The sequence below is a fragment of the Armigeres subalbatus genome, chromosome 3, assembly GCF_024139115.2.
Source record: "Armigeres subalbatus isolate Guangzhou_Male chromosome 3, GZ_Asu_2, whole genome shotgun sequence".
Lineage (NCBI taxonomy): Eukaryota > Metazoa > Arthropoda > Insecta > Diptera > Culicidae > Armigeres > Armigeres subalbatus.
Window position 1 is genome coordinate 292,473,810 of NC_085141.1, and position 18,467 is coordinate 292,492,276.

Genomic DNA, 18,467 nt, shown 5'->3' on the forward strand with positions numbered 1-18,467 from the left:
CGGAGCGAGTAGAACTCCGAGACATGTTGACGTAGGATTCCGTCTGTGGCTTCTATGAAGGAATACATTTTGCAAATGGACTCCGAGGCCTTTTTTATTTATTCCAGAGTGAGTAAAACCCCAAAGAATGTTGACGTAGGACTACGTTTGCAAGTTCTATAGAGGATTGCTCTTTGCGAGTACCAAGCAGGACTCAGGGAATTTTTTTGTGTATTCCGAATTGTGCAAGAGCAAGTAGAATTCCAAAAAAAAAAATAAAATGTGACCCACAATCATTATTAGTTTTAGCAAAAATATGACGGTACTTAACATATCAAGTTTGTTCTTCTTTGCATTAGATGTTGATGGTACTACAATATTAAGAATTGTTTTAATTTATTTTGAAGCAATTTGGGTATGATTTTTCTTTATAATTAAATATTTATAAAATTGAAATCATATTCTTACAAAGTTCAAAGAGTAGGGAAGGAGAAAGATGTAGTATTCAGAGTAAGCGGCTAATGATTTTAGTTTGTATAAGTGATTCTAGACTATGAATTGATTCTGCTATTGCGAATAGTACATTAAACATAAGCAATCAAATATACCAATCGTGAAATCACATATTTCGCGTGCCCCAATTTACCGTACAATGTTACAAGTTTTACATTAGACTTGATTCGAACTCTCAATTTTGCATATGCACTAATCACGATAGAGAAAGAATCTGTGCATGATTGAGTGCATGATTGTGCAGTGTGAGATGGTGTTGGTAGCGCCATCGGGTTGAGTAGCAACGACGAAGATGGCACCGTCAGTTTGTTGTCGAATTTTAAAACGAACAGTCGCACCGCTCTTCAACGGCGGATTCCATTCAGCCGTTTTCGGCTGGAATACGACAGTATGGACGAAACTTCCGCAACACTCGAAGGAAATGAACAGAAACACTGAACTGGGCACATATTGAAAATTTATACTACCCCCAGAAGCACCTAAATTTATTTTTCTGGTTTTTAGATATTTTTTTTTCAGCTAAATCTACTAAAAAGTCATAGAATGAGCCCTCTAAACATCCTAGTATTCACGAGAGGAGCCGGCCAAGGGCCGAAAATCTCGTTAATAAAGATAAATAATAATAATAATAATCCTAATATCAATGACAAAGTGGTAGATAATAGTCTAAAGAAGCTATTAACGACTAATGCTTCTATTATGTGGAGTAAAATTGATGCATTCAGACGACATTTCTATGAAAAAGTCTTAAATCTCGTTTGATGCACCTCTAAATCTCCATGGATTTGGCTGAAAATTGGTCAGGAGACTTCATTTAAGATATTCATTGAAATAGAGGGGTGGCACTTTCAATCTGGAGATCAGGGGTGGCATTGTGCATCTCGATTCGAACGAAATTCTATCGAGTCGAACATGTTTGGCATTATTGCGAGAAGATAGAGAAATTCGAACGAGGGTCCGACGGTCGACCGTCGGAAAGCTGTTCCGCAAACGTCAAATCACTCGATGCACGGAAAATAATGTTGGTTGACTTTTTCGGTGTGCTTGTTGATTATTGAAATCAAATAAAATATGTAACTTTAAACGAGTGCTACATGCCGTTATATATTTTAAATAAGTTATACGGTACTTTCAAGGCATTTTGGAACGTATTTATGCGATTTTGAAGCATTTTAGACTTCTCGAATATTCTTGATATCAAGGAATATCAACACTTTTCGCAAGTGCATGTCATTTGAAGCTTCCGACACTCAGTCTTCTTCTTCTTCTTTGCTCCGCAAAATTAGAAGTTTTCTCTGTTCTCACAATACGGCTTTTGATTCGATCTCGAAAACGACTCATCGTTCGAGTATGCTCGAGGAGGTACAAGAATAACGAGATGTTTTGGCATTATGGATACTCGATAGTACACTGGAAAACGACTCAAGTCGAATGAAAAACGCTCGTCACCTTTATAGCTTTCGAATGTTGTTCGAGAGTCATTTCTTGCTGAAAGTTTTTAATTATATTTAATATTATTTCTCTACAAATGTTTCATTATTGCATTTTGAAGGAAAGAATGTCATTAGTATACCTGCTTTTATAGTTCCCAGAAAATATGCTATCTCTACTTATCCCGAAATCCGCGTAAAAACGACTTCAACTAAAATCGTTTTTTCGTCATTTTTACGTATTTCTTGACGCTTTCAATAAACCGCGTGGAAATCTGCGTAAAAATAGTTGCGCTAAATAAATAAAACGTGTAAGAGAAAACCCAAGTGCATTTAATTAAAACACATGGAAACATCAAAGTAATTTATTATCGAATCCTTCTTTAGCTTTAAATTTTTTAGCTCAAAATTGGATCTGTGGCATAAACTCGAACAAACATAAAACTTATAGTTTGTGTCGTAACAATATCTCAATTTATAAAACATATCGTATCGGCATAATGTTTAAATCGGTTGCAACTGCTCAATTAATAATATTGCTTTGACTACAGTCATTGAGCACAATTTGCTTGTTTATAAACTAACTGCCAATTCATACCTTGAAGGATGCCTTTTCAACAGGCAACATGCTACACGCAGATGAAATTACTCTTATTCTCTTTGTTTACTCACATTCGCCATGCGCTGAAGGTTGTCTCTCGAGCGGCCGGCATATTAAACACGGAGACAGCTATCTCTTATTCTCTCTGTTTACATACATACAGAACATACTCGATTGAGCTAGTACAGCACCGTTCGAAATCTTGTACTGCGACTGAATGAAGTCGAACGAAATACATAATGCCGCAATTTTTTCGAAACGAATGCAGAAACGTACGAATCGAGTGAATCTGGAATCTGGCTACGCATGTAGATCTTAAGGCCTTTTCCAGTTTTTTTTTCTTGGATGGCCATGAACACATGCAATGAAGGCGCTCTATTTTATGTATCACAAAACACATAGGTTCAAGCTCCAGGAGGATCTCGAAAAACTTTAAATACTTGAAAATGATGATGAACGTCTTACTGTGCGTCATCAAGGATCTGCACCCCTTATGACTTCTTGATTTCTCGGCGTACCAAGAACATCTAAAGGCCTCAGCACTCAAAAAATTGGACGACCATGATAACGAAAACAATTTGGACGACCCTAATACCGAAATTGGTAAAAGACGCATCTTAAGACTAAAAGTAAGTTAAATATCAAACTTTCCTTACCTAAAAGATAGCAAACATTTTTACGCTTCAAATTCCAAATAGCGCTCCCTCTTTTTACGCTCCCACTTTTTACGCTCTGATTCCATTTACATTAGGCCTTTCTCCAGTGATTTCTTATATGACTCGGAACATATATACTGTGAACGCATTCTATACCACAAAGAGCATGTACTGTAACACCTCACTTCAGGGATTTTTTGCATTACCCGCAGCATATACTGCGAACACCTTCAATTTTAAGAAGCGCAAAGAGTTTGTAGCATATTTGAAACTGGTTGAATGGCCTTTGGATACGCGTGTAGAATCTTAAGCCTTACTTCAATGATTTCTTGTATAACCATGGACATAAGCTGTAAATCTTGACAATTGGCAAAAAGAATATGAGTTTCTGTTTCCAAAACTGTCGAAATTATCTAAATCGGTTGAAGATTGTTGAAGTTATGAGAATAATCAATTTATGGGAACACGAGTACCCTGTCGGCATCCACGTGTGTTTTTTTTTTGTTGGCCGCATAAGGGTTAACAAAGAAAATTATAACTACACACTATTCGGAGCAGAGGATTTCCGCAATTAACTGATCATAACGTCAGTTGAACGATGACAATATTCTGACAAAATTAAACAATATTCAGACAGCGGCGTCGCATGAATCACGAGTTATACCAGATGTTTAGAGGGATGGATATTGTTAAGCATATATAACACGGACGACTATGGTGGGCTGGACACGTTGTCCATATACCAGAAAGGCGACAAGACAATAATATGCTTGTTTGCCAAATGCTTTTTTCAATCTAGCAGCTTTGGAACTTTGAATTCCTTCAGTGTAAATAGAAAGATGGATGTCTGCAGGTATCGGAACGTTCGTTGTAAAAAAATGAATGTTGGATGTTTTTCTATTACGAGGCAAGTGTCGTCTAATTACCAATCACTTCTCTTTGCATTCTCATCGTTTCAGAATGGGATTCTGCGAAGGCCTTTTTTATTTGCGAATTGCGGCACAGATTAAACAAAGTGAAGGCCATCAGCTTGAAAGACCAGAAATAAAATTGTCCATAGAAAACAAAATCAAGCCACAACACGAATTGGAAGATTTTCTCTTGGGAATTTCGGATAGAATAACTATCTTTGTCAATTTATTTTCTAAGAAAGCATCTTAAAATGAAAAACTAATCTACTAATAAAAGAACTATCTCGATTCAAGTACGAGACAAATCCCTAGCAAGCACGTGTGCTACCGTCTGTAGACGGGTTTACTCAGACAGTCCCGTGGATAGCGCTGCAGGTACAGACGTTCGTCAGCCGTCTTGTACGGCTGGGTGTACCGATAGCAGACGGATGATGTCGTTCTGACCTCCACCGGCGGAGGTTTGTTGTTACTGGGGGTGCAATAGTTTTCACTGATCCGATTCTCCCGGGTCCCCACGATGCTGTACGCCGGAGGCTGCTCGAGAGGGTTGTCCGAGAATGGAAGTACATATAGTATAAAAGGCGTTCTGTACTAAGCACGGGGTTTTATTTGTGTGGTTCGTTGGGTGGTGGGTTTTATTGTTTGTGTGGCTGTGGTTTGTACATAGGTGAAGAGAGCATGCGCTTGGGGTTTGAGGATGGAGTGCTGTTAGTTTGGCCAGAACTGGCCACAGAACAAAATCATGAACCGAGAAGAGAGATGTGTGTAATCAGAAACCAATTTCAAAATGCGTGAAATGCACGTGGATGAAAGCATTACTGGTTACAATGAGAAGAGAAGACGATGCGGACATACACTGGTTTATGGTAAACAATAAATTTTTACTTAGGATTAAGAAATATGTTCGATTATATTGTTTGATACCTTTTTGCGGAATGTACGATTGCGCATCGGGGGCTTTCCTTAGCTTTGCGGTAAGATACAAAGCAAGACCATGCTGAAGGTGGCTGGGTTCGATTCCCGTTCCGGTCAAGAGAATTTTCGGATTGGAAATGTTCTCGACTTCCCTGGGCATAAAAGTATCATGTATTACGTGTTATCCTTATGGATATACGAATGCAAAAATGGTAACTTGGCTTACAAACCTCGCGGTTAACACATGTGGAAGTGCTCAATGAATATTAAGCTGTGCTGCGGCATTGCCCCAGTGGGGGACGAAGTGCCCATGACTATATATTTCATTAAGGTAAGGACTGTGTAGAATATATTCTATAGCTATGACAGTTCAAGTCACTTTAACGGAATATAGACCACTCCATAAAGGGCCACTGGTAGAATTATATAAAGCAATTTTCGTTTCCGTCTGCATGTTGCGGGACCTACGCTGGTTACGTTATCTCTACTACCTCTGCACCAATACCACTAGCTCTTGCTCTATCCCTACCTGCCACCATGTACTTTGTCTTGGTTAAGCCTATCCTCACCGTCTCCCTTTTTAGTGGTACAAAAGCCTCCACTACTGCTCTGCGATCATTTCTATTGAGGTCGATGTCGTCCGCAAAGCCCAGGAGCATATGCGACCGTGTGATGATAGTGCCGTTCCTCTGCGCGCCAAGTCTCCTAATAGCGCCCTCGAGTGCAATGATGAATAATAAATTCGAAAGTGTATCACCCTGCTTCAATCCGTCTAAGGTCACAAACTATGTTGAGACTTGGTCTGCAATCCAAATACTTCATTTCAAGCCATCCAGCGTTGCACATATCAGTCTAATCAGTCTAATCCGTTTCGACGGAAACTATGTTCGGACATTATCTGCAACCGTAATTTTTTTTTTCACTGAACCGTACGCTGCTCTGAAATCAATTAACAGATGATGAGTCGTGATTATTTTGTATGCCTAGTTCAGAAGAGTGATCCTTCTTATAGATTGGGCATATGAGGCTCTTCATCCTCCCACATTTTCTGGATAATGTGGTGAATCGATTGATGCAGCTGCTCACTTCCGTGATTAAGAAGCTCGAAAAAAATCTCGTCATTCCCAGCAGCATTGCTGTTTTCAGCTCGTTTAAAGCCTTCTTTACCTCGTCCAGCGTTATTGATTCTACAGCTTGACCGTCGCCGACTATGTCCATGCTGCTCCTTAATACATCTTCATTTTCACCGTTCAAAAAATATTCGAAGTGCTCCCTCCACTTGGCTGTCATCATAGTCTTGTCTGTCAGCACCCTCTCGGTCATTGCACATGGCAGGCAATGGCGCAGTCTTATGCCACGCGCCATTGGCAATTGCGTAAAATCTCCGCGTATCGTTTCTATCCATGTTCTCCTGCGCATCAGCTATCACACTCGATTCGTGTTGCATTTTTTTCGGTGGTGGATTTGTTTCTCTTCTGTCCTTGCTACACTGCACCGCTCTCTGTTGAAACGGGTACGAGCCACTAGCATTCGACTCCTAGCAACATTTTTCGTCCGTCACTCGCTGGCACTCATCATCAAACCAACCATTTCGTTGGCGTCGCTCTGCAGTGCCTAACACTTCCTACGCTGTCATAGTCACAGCTTCGTTGATATTTTCCCACAATCTGTTGACGTAGCCAGATCCGGTGGCATCTACTATCCGCTCTTCCAGCTTCTGGTGATACTGTACAGCAACTACTACAACTAACTGTTTTGTAAATTCGTAACGCTGGAAAGTCCCGCCAGAATTTTTACAACTACAAGGTAGTGATCCGAGTCAATGATCGGGCCTCTGAAGGACCTTACATATGTAACATCCGAGAAATGTCGTCCGTCGAACAGCACGCGATCTATCTGTGACCAAGTGTCTCCACTCGGATGTTGCCAGGTGTGTTTGCAGACGATTATCGTTGGTAGCGGAATGAAGGCTTTCCGTACCAATGACAGGGCGAAATAAATTTACTCTTCCGATCTGCGCATTTGCATCCCCGATGACAATCTTTACATCGTGTGTAAGACACTCTTCGTAGGCCTTATCAAGGCTCTCATAGAACTTATCTTCCACGCAGTGGCGTAGCCAGAAAATGGGCAGAAAATGGGGGGGGGGGGGTTTCCTGAACATTTTTTTTTTCGAAAAAAAAATTTTCTTCAAATTTTGTCTTTGGGTGGGCGGTTTAACCAAAACCACCCCCACCCCCCAAAACCACTGCTTCCACGTCATCAGGCTTATCGTTCGTTAGGGCATACGTGTTGACCAGGCTATAGATGAAGAATTTGCCCTTAATTCTCACTCAACACGCAAATGCGGTTGCTTATCGGCTTCCACCGTATTTTTTTTTTTTTTTACAAGGGAGAATGCATTTACACACTAACCCAGTACACGTGCATTGTAGTTGCCAAACTACCACACGGAAGTGTACTGCAGTGTCGGACTCGATCATACCGGTAATACCGACTAAACTCCCTTGGGCTCCACCATCGCAGTACTACTTCTGGGGGGATGGCAGTACTAAGCGTACTCGCTCATTATCGCTCACACAGGCACTCGTCCCATGCGAGACTGACTTGGGTGCTCGCTCACCATTCACTCCATTTGAGTCTTACTTGGATGCTCTCCCGGGCGCTCCGCTGCCATGCCTCGAGGTGTCAATAGCGGTAACTGCCTGGGCCTACAGATATTACGCTACGACACTCCTGCCTCAGCACGAGCAGATCAATCACACCACTGCCGAAACAGACCACACGCTACCCTGCCGAAGCAGGGACACTCCCCATGCACCACATGTGCACAACTGTAGGTGTGGGTACAACCCACTGCTACCCTGCCGCCGAAGCAGCTTCTCCAAAGACCATTCGCTCCATGTGACCCTTATTCGGGTGCTCACTCTAACACTCCACTGCCATGCCTCGAGGTGTCGATAGCGGTATGTAGGGACCAATCAACAATACTACGCTACGACACTCCTACCTCAGCATGTGCAGTCCATACTCAGACTTCTGCTGCGCTTCGAGGTGACAATAGCGGCGACACGCTATGACACTCCTGCCCCAGCACAACCAGATCACTCACTCCCTGCCAAAGCAGCTCACGCGCTACCCTACCGAAGTAGGGACACTCCCCAACTCACTCTAACACTCCACTGCCATGCCTCGAGGTGTCGATAGCGGTATGTAGGGACAAATCAACGATACTACGCTACGACACTCCTACCTTAGCATGTGCAGTCCATACTCAGACTTCTGCTGCGCTTCGAGGTGACAATAGCGGTGACGCGCTATGACACTCCTGCCTCAGCACAAACAGATCACTCACTCCCTGCCGAAGCAGCTCACGCGCTACCCTACCGAAGTAGGGACACTCCCCATGCCAATTGGCACTCCCTGGGCTTGTGCTTTTGAAGCGGCACACAGTCGCTTTGATAGAGTCTGATTACGGGCACTTGTGGTTTTTTGGGAGGGATTTTAGCAGAGCCCACTGCTAAATCCCACCACGCCCTAGGCAGTTCTCCCGGCTTCCACCGTATAACACGATTCATCTGCTTCCCGATCACCATAAAGCCAACTCCACGTTCTGCTCTGACACCGCCACTATAGTAGATGTAGTACTTGAATGAAGTGTTCGCTATGAGATCCACAGCCCGGAATTCACGTTCTCCAGTTCTGGGCCACCGTATACCCTGGATTGCTGCCACACTCACGCCAACCTTCTGCAGCTCACGAGCCAGGAGCACAACACGTGCGGGTCCATTCAAAGTTCTCACGTTGCAAGATCCGACTTACCACTAGTTGTCCTTTATCCATTGCCGGGTCTGTTGCCGTTAAATCAATCCGTTGGCTCTATTTTTGCCTTTCTTGGTAGAATCTTCGGTAGGCTACCTTACCAGGGTTGCGCTATCTACATCCCAAGCAGCACACTTGTTTTAAAAAAATTACTGTTACTTATATATCACCAATTTCGGAATTGTGCTGCTAGGGATCGCATTGAAGGTGCTGCCTTCTCGCTGCTGACACGATGCAGCATGATGTGCACAGTTTGGCTTAGAGTCCCTCGCTGGCACTCGGACGATGATCAGCCGCCCCTAACATGGAGAACAGACCCTCGATCAGATTTGCACCTCCGGAGAGGAGAAAATCTTCCCTTCCCTGTCAGCATACGATCATAGTTCCCACCAGGGTTGCTTACCCGATCTTCCCTAAGGTTGCTCGTATCCCGGCCATCGCCACAAGGAGGTAGGGATGGGAGTTGCTGGGTAAGAGGCTAAGGACCGCGAAATGGGGTCTATTTTATTCCTTCAGGTACGTATTACCCAGCATTTGCCATGCCAACAACCTCCGTAACGGAGACAATTATTGAATAATTGATAAGTTGCCTGATCCTTCATGGGTGCATGTTTGCTTTTCAAGTATTTCTGGTTGTTATCATGAGTTCTTAGTATACTACGAACTCCACACACTCAGTTTTTATTTCTGCAGCTCGGCAAAAATCCGCACAGCCGTGCGCCAGCAAAATAAACAACTGATATTCCGGCAAAAACTGCGTTTGTTAGCTGATTTTCGGCAAACTATTTGCTGATTGTCAGCAATTTTTACAAAAATCTCGGCTAAAAACATGTTTGCTGGGGCACGGCTGAGCGATTCTCGGTAAAAGCTCAACATTTTGCTGAGACCCCGGTAAAAAAAATAAGTGTGCATGAGCCAAAAATCTGCAGATCAACCACAGTAACGAAGGAAGTTATTGATTACCTGATCTTTTAATACGTTTGCATTCCGAGTAGTTATTGCTGTTGCCATGAGTTCTAAGTAGTCTACGAACTTCATAAGAAGAGACGAGCCAGTCGAGGGCTAGGGCGATAGTCTGTTAGTCGGGTAACAAAATCGTACAAAAAGATCTCTTATAATTTAGTTTTCTTGTCCTCAGATAAATTATCTATTCTACAAGAATTTTTCTTCTTCTTCATTGACATTACATCCCCCACAGGAGGAAGGCCGCCTCGCAGCTTAGTGTTCACAGTTATTAACTGCGAGGTTTTTAAGCCAAGTTACCATTTTTGCATTCATGAGGCTAACATGAATAGCAGATACGAAAGACCATCCCCTTAGCGTAACCCTCTGCGCATTTCGAAGGGACTCGAGAATGTCCCTGAAACTCGAACTACGCACATCACCCGATCCATCGTCGCTTTGATCAACCGTGTCAGTTTATCCGGAAATCCGTGTTCGTGCATTAGCTGGTCCCGATCGATTGTATCATATGCGGCTTTGAAGTCGATGAATATATGATGTGTGGGCACGTTGTATTCGCGACATTTCTGCAGTACTTGGCGAATGGCGAACACCTGGTCCGTGGTAGGGCGTTCGCCCATAAACCCGCCTGGTACTGCCCCACGAACTCCCTTGCAATTGGCATTAGTCGACGGCATAAAATTTGGGTGAGTACCTTGTAGGCGGCGTTCAGCAATGTGATTGCGCGGTAGTTGCTACAATCCAGCTTATCGCCCTTTTTGTAGATGGGACACACGACACCTTCCATCCACTCCTGCGGCAAAATTTCCTCCTCCCAAATCTTGGTAATGACCCAGTGCAGCGCTCTAGCCAGTGCCTCACCACCGTGTTTAAATAGCTCTCCTGGTAGTTGGTCAACCCCAAAGACTTTGGTCTTCAGCCGGCCAATCTCCTCCTGGATTTCCTGGAGATCCGGAGCCGGTAAAATTATGTCCTGTGCGCGTTCTCCCAGGTCCATCACCATACCGCCATCTTCGTCTGCCACATCGCCACACCTAAGTGTTCTTCGTAGTGCTGCCGCCACCTTTGAAACACCTCACGCTCGTTCGTAAGAAGGTTCCCGTTTATGTCCTTACACATATCAGGCACGTGGCCCTTACGTGAACGGTTCAACTTCTCATAGAACTTTCGTGTGTTATTAGCGCGGTACAGTTGCTCCGTCTCTTCCCGGTCTCGATTTTCCTGCTGGCGCTTTTTCCTCCGGAAAATCGAGTTTTGTCTGTTCCGCGCCCGTTTATATCGTGCCTCGTTCGCCCTCGTGCGGTGTTGCAGCACTGCTCACATTCGCCATCATACCAGTCCGTTCTCTGATCCGGGGGCACCATGCCTAGTGCAGCGGTTACGGTGCTACCAATGGCGGATCGAATATCTCTCCAGCCATCTTCAAGAGATGCTGCGGCTAGCTGCTCTTCCGTTGGGAGTGCCACTTTCAGCTACTGCGCGTATCCTTGGGCTAGTCTACCGTCTTGTAGCCGCCCAATGTTAAGCCGCGTTGTTCGACTTCGACGCGTGTTATACACCGTCGAAAATTTTGAGCGCAGGCATGCTGCAACGAGGTAGTGGTCGGGTTCAATATTCGCACTGCGGTAAGTGCGGACGTTCGTGATGTCGGAGAAGAATTTGCCGTCGATTACAACGTGGTTGATTTGGTTTTCCGTTACTTGATTAGGTGATTTCCTTGTGGCCTTGTGGATATTCTTGCGGGAGAAGAAAGTGCTTCGAACTATCATTCCGCGGGAGACTCCAAAGTTAATGCATCGTTGGCCGTTATCATTCGATACAGTGTGCAGACTACCACAACCCCACCACATCCTAGGCAAGCCCCACAACTCGCAGATGGCCTGCGGAAGGATCGTCAAGCCCTTGGACATAGTCCCTGCTGCCCGCAAGAACTTACTCCAGGCTTACTCTCAAGAACTTGCTCCAGGGTATTCTTTGATAACTATGAACATATGCAATGGACGTATTCTATTCTATGTATTATATTTTTAAAACAGGCCGAAAGATCTCTGGTTACGCGTGTAGGTTTTAAGGCGTATAGACTCCAAGCATTTCTTAAATGATCAAAATTAGAAATAGCGCTCCCTCCTTTTACGCTCAAAATTCCAAAATAGGGTCGATGCCCACGTAGCTTTTTTTTCAATGCTGCGTGCACGTCGCGTCAAAAAGACGCAGATGTGCACCGAAAAAAAAGCGATTACGCAACGCTCCCTCTTTTTACGCTCTGATTGAGTTTACGCTTCCCTGTTTTGGGGCGCAAAAAAATGTTGTGCAGCGTTGGTTGTATGAGGCGATTGCAGACCTTTGTAGAACTTGTCCAAAAGCTAAAACAAGGCTGCAACGTAGGCGGACTGCGGACAATACAACGGTAAGGAGACATGAAATCAAGCATAATAAGCGTGTCTGCTTTGAAGAAATGCAGCACCGGAAATCATACCTCCTGGAAGACATCAATACGAAACGAGGATGACTAGGACCAAAAACGAACCTCCCAAGAGATCCCCAGAGAAGACGCGTCACACATCCTCGGACGAGTATTTTGAAATGCCTCTCGCCCGGTGTGTCTGAAGCTCAATGTGACTGATGATACTCTCAAGGAAGTTAGTTCTTGGTACGTGTACTTCTCACGGGAACTTAGCTTGAGCCTATTACCTTACATAAATTTGCATTTTGTTCAACAATCGTGCGTTGCGATGGGAAATTCTCATACAAATGGGCGGCCAAAAATATGTTTTCAATGAATTCAATGCAACGTATAGTATGTGGAGGAATATTTAAGAACCTTTTTTAACCCTTTAAGAGCCATCGTTAACCCTACAAACAATGTCACTAACGAATTTTTTTTTTTAATTTTTGTTAGCACTTTTTTTTATTTGTTTTTAATACAGCATGCATAAAATAGCAAACAATCATATTTCTAGTGATAATGTTGTTCAGTTTCTAATCATTACTAGGTATAGAGAATTAAACCTACAATTATCAAGAAAACTGTGATTGCAGCGTTCTCGTAAAAGCGCAAATATGCGCAAGCAAATCACTCACTAAAAGATGGTACTAGGGTTATATTTCAATTCCCCATTCACAGATGACGGGACATTTGGGAACATTAGGTTTGCGGGACCATTTTATAGCGAAAAATTATTATTATTTTTTTTTTTAACCTAATTTTATTTGCTAATTATCTAATACATGCATTCATCTCTTAGACTAGGTGTTCCGTGTTTTCTTAACACTATCATCCTTATTTGCTATGTCATATTTCTAGTTATTATTAATACATTTCAATTGCCTCTGGCATTAAAATTTTTTTCCTCTGGTTGAATTGAACCATGTTGGAATTACAATGTTTTCAACTTAAACTAAACTTAACCTAATTTATACTAAGGGTACAGGGAGTTAATCGTTGCAATAGAAGATTGCAACGATTTTTGCCCAAAATTGGAAATTATTTTGTTGGACATTTGTTGCAATGTCTCAATATTAGAAATTCTATGAAGTTCATTGGTACTACTATACCACGGAGGCAACTTCAGAATCATTTTCAGAATTTTATTTTGAATCCTCTGAAGTGCCTTCTTTCTGGTATTGCAGCAACTAGTCCATATTGGCACAGCATACAACATGGCAGGTCTAAAAATTTGTTTGTAAATCAAAAGTTTGTTCTTAAGACAAAGTTTTGATTTTCTGTTTATAAGACACTTAATATATTTGTTACATTTGGCTTGAAGGCCTTCAATGTGATTTTTAAAAGTTAATGTTTGATCTAGCAGAAGTCCTAAATATTTAGCTTCGCTAGACCAATTAATTGGAACACCATTCATAGTGACAATATGTCTGCTAGAAGGTTTCAAATAAGAAGCTCTCGGCTTATGTGGGAAAATTATAAGCTGAGTTTTGGAAGCATTCGGGGAAATTTTCCATTTTTGCAAGTAAGTGGAGAAAATATCCAAACTTTTTTGCAATTTACTACAAATGACACGAAGGCTTCGCCCTTTGGCTGAAAGGCCCGTGTCATCTGCAAACAAAGATTTTTGACACCCTGGTGGTAAATCAGGTAAGTCAGAAGTAAAAATGTTATACAATATGGGCCCCAGGATGCTGCCTTGGGGACACTAGCCTTACAGGTAATCTATCAGATTTAGAATTCTGATAGTTTACCTGCAGTGAGCGATCTGATAAATAATTTTGGATCAGTTTAATAATGTACAGAGGAAAATTAAAATTCATCAATTTTACAATCAAACCTTCATGCCAAACACTGTCAAATGCTTTCCTCTATATCAAGAAGAGCAACTCCAGTCGAATATCCTTCAGATTTGTTGAGCTGAATTAAATTCGTTACTCTTAATAACTGATGGGTGGTTGAATGCCCATGGCGAAAACCAAATTGCTCATCAGCAAAAATAGAATTGTCATTAATATGAACCATCATTCTGTTTAAAATAATCTTTTAGAACAGTTTGCTTATTGAAGAAAGCAAACTGATTGGGCGATAACTAGAAGCCTTAGCTGGATTTTTGTCCGGCTTCAAAATAGGAACAACTTTGGCGTTTTTCCATTTATCTGGGAAGTATGCCAATTGAAAACATTTGTTAAATATATTAACCAAAAAGGATAAAGAGCTCTCAGGAAGTTTTTTGATAAGTATGTAGAAAATACCATCATCACCCGGGGCTTTCATATTTTTAAATTTTCTAGTGATAGATCTCACTTCATCCAAATTAGTTCCCAACGAAGGGTCAAAAACATTATCTTGATTGAGAATGTCCTCGAAGCTCCGTGTAACCTGATCCTCAATTGGACTAGTGAGACCTAGACTAAAATTATGGGCACTCTCGAACTGCTGAGCAATTTTTTGAGCCTTTTCGCCATTTGTTACTAAAATTTTATTTCCCTCTTTAAGCGCTGGAATTGGCTTTTGAGGTTTTTTAAGAATTTTCGTTAATTTCCAGAAGGGTTTCGAACTGGGATCCAACTTCGAGACGTTATTCTCAAAGTTAGTATTTCTCAGAATAGCGAAACGGTTTTTAATTTTATTTTGCAATCTCGCCAAATAACTTTTAAAGCGGGATCGCGAGTTCTTTGATATTGCCTTCTTCTCACATTTTTAAGACGGATCAGTAGCTGAAGATCGTCGTCAATAATAATGGAGTTGAATTTAACTTCACATTTCGGAATTGCAATGCCTCTGGCTTCGACAATTAAATTTGTCAAAGATACGAGAGCATTATCAATATCATTTTTGGTATCAAGAGAGCGATTCCAAGCAACAGCATCAAAATTTAAGAAAATTTTTAATTCATGATTTTCTATTGAGTTGAAACTTTGCACAGTTTTTCAATTTCATCTAAATCGTCATTTTTCGATATCAAATCTTCATATTGAGTCACGACTAACTTTTCAAAAGGGTGTATGTGAAAATGGTTCAAAAATATTTAAAAAGCTGCACAGCAAAAACGGAATGTTCGATTGTTATGACTTTTTCAGCAAAGTTAGACAACTAAATGGTGATTCTTAAGAAAATGTGCACAGTAAAAACAAAAATTTTTTGCCTTTAAAAATATCATTTTGTCACAAAACTCAAATATCTCAAAACCCTATCTTTTTCGAACGTAATTTTAGGGAAAACGGTCCATTATATTAGCTATCTACCATAAAATTTGGTGATGGTAAACTAATAAACAAAAGTTATGACATTTCAAACATTTCACAATTTTCACATATAGTAAACAAAAAAAATTTCCGTGTATTTTTTTTTTTCAAGAATCGCAGTTTGATGCTGATTTTATTGTTAAGGGCCTTGCGTGAGTTAAACAAGTTGTTTGTATGATATTCCATATTTATGTATTCATCGATATTATGTATATTATATGTATAAATATTATATGTATAAATAAATAAAAATGAATTAATATTATCCTAAGTATTAAATTAAATGTGGCAGTTACACAATGTTGTTATAGAAACTCTAAGAGTTTTGGGTTTGAATTTTGGTATGGGTTATGATATCATGAAAACAGTTTATTAATACTTATTTTTTATTTATTTTTATTCAAATTTTTTAAAATATCGAACACTTTTGAATTATGAATTATTGTTTTCGAACTTCCTGCGCTCTGCTCAACCGATGATATACAGATTGCTCTTTTGTCAACGTTTAGACGGCAGGACGTGCAAATGCGTAAATTTGTATTCAATGTGGACATTGGAGCATAACCAGTCGCTTTCAGTTTATCTATGGTGCTTTCGGTGAGATTTCGTAACTCTTTTGAACACTTTTTTCCATCAAACGGCCTACCACAGTTGAGAAAGCGGCTACTCATGTTGTTCGTAATATTTCAATAAACAAAATCACTTTTAAGTTTTTACTGACTAGTTTGGTGTCATTTGCTTGACTGAAGAAAAAAATTACTATAAGATCTTTAACAACCTTAGTAGTAGTAATTTTTTGCTTTTTCGTGAGCATTGTCATGGTATGTACCTATCATGCATTTGTTGTTGTTGAAGATACCCGTTTCCTCCCGATCATAAAGTCTATTCTCTAAGAGGTATATTTTTTGCAGGTAAACTATAGACGTACACGTGTATATAAATCTTTGATTTTGCAGCTTTTGTCTTAAAAATAACATTTCTGATATGTTTCTATCAACGTTATTATCAACAGGTTTCAACACTATTAAAAGAATTTTTCGCCAGTCACGTGCAATGAAAATTATGACACTATCAATACTTTTGATCACAACACTGGATCGTGTCTAAGTTTCTTATAGATGCTATGAATAATTAAATCAAAATATCATGAAAACAACTTGTTTAAATCACGTCCCTTAACAATAAAATCTGCATCAAACTGCAATTCTCGAAATAACTTACACAGAAAAAAAAAAAAGTTTTTTACTAAATGTGAAAATTGTGAAATGTTTGAAATGTCATAACTTTTTGTTTATTAGTTGACCATCACCAAATTTTTATGGTAGATAGCTAATATAATGGACCGTTTTCCTAAAAAATTACGTTCGAAAAAAAAATAGGGTTTTGAGATATTTGAGTTTTTGTGACAAAAATGATATTTTTAAAGGCAAAAAATTTTTTTTTTACTTTGCACATTTTCTTAAGAATCACCATTTAGTTGTCTAACTTTGCTGAAAAAATCATAACAATCGAACATTCCGTTTTTGCTGTGCAGCTTTTTAAATAATTTTGAACCATTTTCACATACACCCTTTTGAAAAGTTAGTCGTGACTCAATATGAAGATTTGATATCGAAAAATGACGATTTAGATGAAATTGAAAAACTGTGCAGAGTTTCAAATATTTTCGAAATGGTCGCTCAGGATCGACTGACATGCCCCCGTGGAATGCCTCTATAGTTGAAGAAACAGCCTTTTATCCTCAGCTTGCACACCCTTGCGTTGATTGGCTGCCACCTAATCACGCGTTGGCGCATCTTACCCAGCAATATGAAGCCGGTTCTCAGATCGTTGGTGGTGCCACAGCTTTGATAGAAGGTAGCCGCTCGATGCCCGCTTTTCCACACTTTCTGTCCTGTCCAGCAGATTTTCTTCAGCGTTACAACGTCGAAGTTGCGGGGATGTAATTCATCGCAGATCATCCTGTTGCAACCTGCGAAACCTAGTGACTAGCAGTTCCATGTTCCAAGCTTCCAATCGTGATCCTTTATTCACCTAGGTCTTTGCCGATAGTATCGAGTCGTATTATCTCTTATATTGCTCGTAATTATTGGTTTGAGAGGCGGCTTATTGAGCCTGCGCAAACCTCTTGTCGGAGGGCCGTCATGTCAGGTCGGTTTTGTGTCCCACCTGACACCAGGACTTGGGCTTGTGGGCTTTGAGCGGCACGGTCGCTTTGGTGGAGCCTACTTGCGGATACATGCTTCTTTTTTAGAAGTTTAACAAGGCCCACTGTCAAACCCCACCCCATCCTAGGAAAGCCCCAGAACTCGCAGATGGCCTGGGAAAGGATCGTCAAGCGCTTGGTCATAGTCCCTGCTGCCCGCAAGAACTTACTCCAGGCTTACTCTCAAGAACTTACTCCAGGGTTTTCTTTGATAACTATGATAACTATGGACTCTATTTTTGAAACAGGCTGAAAGATCTCAGGTTACGCGTGTTGGTTTTAAGGCGTGTAGACTCCAAGCATTTCTTAAATGTTCAAAATTCGAAATAGCGCTCCCTCCTTTTACGCTCAAAATTCCAAATAAGGCTCGATGCCCACGTAGCTTTTTTTTCAATGCTGAGTGCACGTCGCGTCAAAAAGACGCAGATGTGCACTGCCGTCCCAAGCATATCTGTCCCATGTCGATTTTTATCATTTTTGAGTTTTATGCACCAAACGTTCTAAACTAATGTATATTTCATTGTGAACAAAAAAATACATATAGTTTGTTCGAAAACTTGGCGAAAAAATATCGGGTCATTTTGTCCCATTGTAGAATTTCCAAGCATAACTGTCCCATTGAAACAAATTTCATATAACATGTATTAAATTACTTCGAAGAGGCCAATTTTCATTATCAAATCATTCAGAGAAAGAATATGGGTTGTGGTATAGTTTCAATGGGTAAAAAGGTTAATCCACCTAACATCGTTGATGCCTTTCTTGTGCATTATGAAAATT

General features: G+C 40.9%; 1 protein-coding gene across 5 annotated transcripts in view; it reads right to left on the reverse strand.

The window, feature by feature from the left end:
- Positions 1-4,286: 4,286 nt before the first annotated feature.
- The window catches only part of LOC134220307 (E3 ubiquitin-protein ligase SIAH1B-like), a 43,768-nt gene continuing 29,587 nt past the window's right edge, over positions 4,287-18,467 (reverse strand). For 4 of the 5 annotated variants that reach the window (XM_062699327.1, XM_062699325.1, XM_062699326.1 and 1 more), the window contains one exon: positions 4,287-4,624. In XM_062699327.1, the coding sequence (XP_062555311.1) occupies positions 4,415-4,624 (210 nt within the window). In that variant the 3' untranslated portion in view covers positions 4,287-4,414. Of the gene's footprint in view, positions 4,625-4,650; positions 4,814-18,467 lie in introns of those variants that run through there. The other variant, XM_062699328.1, reaches the window with a different exon arrangement.